This window comes from Lipotes vexillifer, unplaced genomic scaffold (assembly GCF_000442215.2).
Source record: "Lipotes vexillifer unplaced genomic scaffold, Lipotes_vexillifer_v1.1 scaffold491, whole genome shotgun sequence".
In the NCBI taxonomy this organism is placed as follows: domain Eukaryota; kingdom Metazoa; phylum Chordata; class Mammalia; order Artiodactyla; family Lipotidae; genus Lipotes; species Lipotes vexillifer.
The window spans coordinates 1,719,273-1,723,660 of record NW_006770548.1 but is presented as its reverse complement, the minus strand read 5'-3'; the positions used below and the strand labels follow the sequence as shown (position 1 = coordinate 1,723,660).

General features: G+C 61.4%; 1 protein-coding gene across 1 annotated transcript in view; it reads right to left on the bottom strand.

Moving 5' to 3' along the window:
- Nucleotides 1–1,138: 1,138 nt before the first annotated feature.
- BSN (bassoon presynaptic cytomatrix protein) overlaps nt 1,139–4,388 on the bottom strand; it is a 90,280-nt gene continuing 87,030 nt past the window's right edge. Inside the window, exons 9-13 of the mRNA XM_007446210.1 lie at nt 3,469–4,388; nt 2,349–3,163; nt 2,122–2,221; nt 1,437–1,568; nt 1,139–1,179 (exon numbers count right to left, since the gene is read on the bottom strand). Of these exons, the coding sequence (XP_007446272.1) occupies nt 1,139–1,179; nt 1,437–1,568; nt 2,122–2,221; nt 2,349–3,163; nt 3,469–4,388 (2,008 nt within the window). The remainder of the gene's footprint in view (nt 1,180–1,436; nt 1,569–2,121; nt 2,222–2,348; nt 3,164–3,468) is intronic.

Below are 4,388 nucleotides of genomic sequence, written 5' to 3'. Positions count from 1 at the left end.
CTCCTCGCCATCCTGCATGATGTACCGCTTCCTCCTTCCCGCCCAGAGGCAAGGCCAGGTCCAGAGGAGGCTCTAGGCAGAGGCTTCGGATCCTGCTTTGGCCATTGCAGCCTAGAGAGAGCCAGGGATCCCATCCTGAGGCCCTTCCACTCTCTCGCTGGGCTGACCTGGTCTGGAACTGAGACTCCTGTCTGGGTGACCTCCCTTTCCGCTCCATCCCTTTCCTGTCTGCCTCTCCACTCATTCTGCTTTTCCACCTTGCAGGTCTTGAATTCAGCCTGTGAAGCCAATTGTATCTTGACGTCACACCAAGGAGTGCTAAGCTCTGCAGGGTTTGAGGACTCCAGTCTCATCTGAATGTCTGGAGCAAAGGTCCCAGCACTAGGCCTCAGGGACGGGGCTTTGGAATCAGTGCCTAGTGTACAGACCCCAAGTTGTGGGGCACGGTTGGCTCTGCCGGGCCCCTTTCCCAAGGTTACTTACCTGAGTCACCTCAGCCAGCTCAGTTGTCTCTGCCTCTCAGGTAGCAGCTGGGCCCATCCTAGCTGAAGGAAGCCCACCAGGTCCCTCCTGGCTCACACTTAGAGGAACTGGGTCAGTCTGGTCAGCCAGGCCTTGGCCCTTCACTCCCTCCTCTGCCTCACCCAACCCTAGTCCTGATACTCACTGTTATACGCAGAGTCCAGAGCTGCGCCCAGGCCTCTGATTCCAGAGATTTTTCCACAGCAATGATATCATCTCCCTTCATTTCTTCAAGAGCCTGTGGAGCATTTACAGAGGAGGGCTGGGAGGAGCTGTATCCCAGGGGGACCCGCCTACAACCTAATGTCAACTCATAGCTTTAGGAACCCTGTTGGGGGCTAAGGGGTGGTAGAAAAGGACAAAGGGATGTTGGCCTTGGCTTCCCTTTGCTGGGGACCTCTACTGTGTTGGCCCTATGTTGGGACCTCTGTGCACAGGGTCCCTCTTCCTCTTCCTCCTCCCACTCTCATAGGGGAAGGACACTGCAGCTCTGGCCACATCACCCACTACTGAAGACCACATTCCTCCCAGAAGACCCCGCAGGACTTAAGAGCCCTGACTCGAGCACCAGGAGAGGGTGGGTACAGGCAGCTCATACTCACCCTGCAGGGCATGGTCACCAGAAGGAGGAGAATTTTTTGCCAAAAGCAGACACAGCTGTGACAGAAAAAGGAGAGAGGTGTCAGGAAGTCAGGCTAGGCTCCCTCCTTGTCAAGGCCGTTTGGCACAGTGAAGCCAAGCTCAGCCTAAGGGGCAGGGACTACCCAGAGAACCGCTAGGCCGCAGCAGGTGGGCCCTCGGGCTGCCCTGTGCCTGGGTGACTGAGCCCGGAACCAGTCCCCAGACCCGACCTCTGCCAGAGTAGGGCCCTGGAGCAGCTGTCCACCCTGGACCTGGTTGTAGGCAGTGCATACCTTCCGTCAGCTTGCCGGCCTGCTCTGCTGCCCCACCAGGGAGGATCTTGGAGAGCACACTCTCCCCGTCGGCACCTGGCTGGCCGGCAGAAGCCCCTGGGGTCCCTCCAGGCTTGGCTCCAGCCTTCATGCCTAGGGGTAAAGAAACCACCATCATAAGCTGTGCTTGGCCTGGCTCTTCAGCGTCTGAGTGGGAGAGCAGCTAAGAGGGAATCTGACCACAGGTACCCTGTGAGGTGGAGGGTGAGGAGGAGGATAGAGAAATAAAGAGAAGAAGGTAAGAGTGGGAGGAAAAGGAGTGGGAGGAAGCAGCAAAAAGGAGACTGAGGAAGATAAAGAGGGAGAAAGGGAGGAATAGGCAGAGGAAGATGAGAAGGCAGAGGAGAGAAGGGAAGGGGAAGGAAGGAGACAGTAAGAACCCATGGTCCTGGCCCTGTGATCACCAGCACCTTTGAGGCTCCCTGCCCAGAGCTGCCTGGGCCCTAAGGCCCCAGTGCTGGTGATCCCATTGGCTCATTCTAACCCCAGGCTTGTTTCTGCTGGGGAGGCCTGCAGTGCACTGGGCACCTTCTCAGAGAGCAGGGAAGGCATGCAGTGCAGGGGAGCTCAGGGTGCCAGTCAGCACAGGGAGAGGGCAGCCCAGGTACTCTTGGTCATAGCCAAGGGCGTCCAAAGGCAGGCTCACCTGCAGGTCCAGATCCTGGTGGTGGCTGGGCCTGAGGAAGTCTCCCCTGCTGGGGTGCTTTGGCAGTCCCTTTAGAGCCGTTTGCCTGCTCTGCCCGCAGCTGCAACACAGAACCCATAGCTGAACTACCACGCGTCAACTCTGCCCAGCCTGGAACCAAGGGGCTGTCCAAGCTGCAGTCCCAGCATCCACCCTGGGGAGGATCCACGTACTGGAGCCTTACTTACTGGTCCTGATGGCTGGGGGCCTGTGGCTGTCGAGGGCCCTGGCTGAGGCTTCCCTGCTGGCTGGCTGGCAGCGGGGGCCGGACCCCGAGCAGCTGGCTGGCCCTGCTCCTGCGGGTGGGCCTGCAAAGGGGCCTGCTGCAGAGGCTGTAGCCCGAGACCCTGCTGCTGCTGCTGCTGCTGCTGCTGCTGCTGCTGCGGCTGTGTCTGCGGCTGGCGCGATGCTGTTGCTGAGGGCGTCTGCCTGGATGGAGGCGGCTGTGACTGCTGTGGACCTGGAGCTGCCTGCCGACCTTGCGGCTGCAGCTGGGGTTCTGGCTTTGGCTGCAGTGCAGCGGGCCCTGAGTGGGCCTGCCGGGAGCCCTTCTTGCTCTCAGAGGCATGATGGTACGCTGATGGAACACGGGATGGCTGTGAATATTCACCGGAGCTGGGGTACCCAGGCTGACCCTTCTTCTGCACGGTCGGGGCAGGGCTGGGCTGAGGGTGAGGCCGGGCCTCATGGCGACTCAGGTCTCGAACGTGTGGCTTGGCAGTACGCCGTCCCGGCTCCTCGCCAGTGTGGCGGCCTGAGTGCCGCCCGTGGTCACCATGGTGTCGGTGTTCCTTGGCTGAGGCATGGCGGCCCGGGCCACCCTCATCATGTGGCCACAGGCCCTCCTCGGGGGGCTCATCGTAGTCGTGGTAGCCGTGCCTGGCAGGGCCTCGCTTCTGGGAGGAGGAGGAGACTGCGTGGCCCCCGTGGTGCCTGAACCGGTCAGAGCGGGCATCCCGGGGCTTATCAAACCAGTCTGTCTCCTCCTGGCCCAGGTGATACGCTTCAGGGACCAAAAACAGAACACCATCAAACCCCAGGCTGGCCGCAGTGGGAGGCCCAGCTGAAGCCATGCAAGGAAAACAGAGGGTGGGCGCCACAGCCACAAGCGTAATGCCAGGCCCCAGCCCCCTCCCACAACCGGGCCAGGGCGCGGGTGCAACAGGCAGGAAGGGCAGCCTGCAGCAGGGCCCACTGGGTGAGGCGCCAGGCCAGCCCCACTGAGACATCTCAGGGCTCAAGGCCCCACGGGTGGGCAGGCCCCCCAGGTGCTGAGCATCTGCAGAAATCACCCCCAGCTGCCATTACCTTCGCTGTCGGAAACTACGCAGTGGGAATCATCCAGGATGTAGCTCTCCTCACACTTATGCGCGTGGGCCCGCGGTCCATCCTTGACATGCTCCTGGACGTCAGGCATGGAGTGGCTGGAGCAGAACTGTGGGCAGGTGTCCCCCGGGGGGAGGGTGCCCCCAGCAGGGTGGGGCCGCCCCAAAGGGCTGACGGGGCTCTCCTCTTCAGAGGCCTGGCTCCGCATGGGGGGCCGGGGCCGGCCATGGGCCATGCTCAGAGATGAGGGCTTGGGGCCCGCCTTTTGAAGTCGCTCCACAGCCTCCCGTTCCCGCTCGTATCCCTTGGCCCGGCCACTGACGTCATGGCTGGAGAGCTTCTCCCCGCTGTATGCAGATGCCACCCGGGACCGGCTGCTCCCACTGTACACGCGGTCATCCTCTTCCACTGGGTCCCGGCTGGACACCCCATAGTACCTCTGCTGCTCATACACATTCTTCTTGAGCCCATACGTGATTTCGTCCTGGAACTTCCTGCCCCGAGAGGCCAGGCTGCTGCTGACTGCAGAGGAGGGGTAGGAGGCCAGGTCTGACTCTACATCCTTGGCCTCTTCGATAGGTGAGAACTTGGAGATCTTTTGCTCCATGCCCTGCTTCCGGTGCTTGCTGCGCTTTGAGGAGACGGCAGCCGGGGCCAGGCTCTTGGAGGGATGCTTGGGCCCCACGGGGCCTGGGCTATACTTCTCTGCTCGAGCCCCATGTCTGTAGTCACTGTCACTGTAATAGTGGGTGCTAGCTAGTCGGCCATTGCTCTCCACGCTCCTGTGATGGCTGCTCTTCCCACGGGGGTCGTAGGAGTCCTCCTCGGATTCTTCCTCCCTCTGGTATAGGCAGCAGGGCAGTGTGGGCCCCTCAAGGACACCTGGTTCTCCTGGCTCTTTC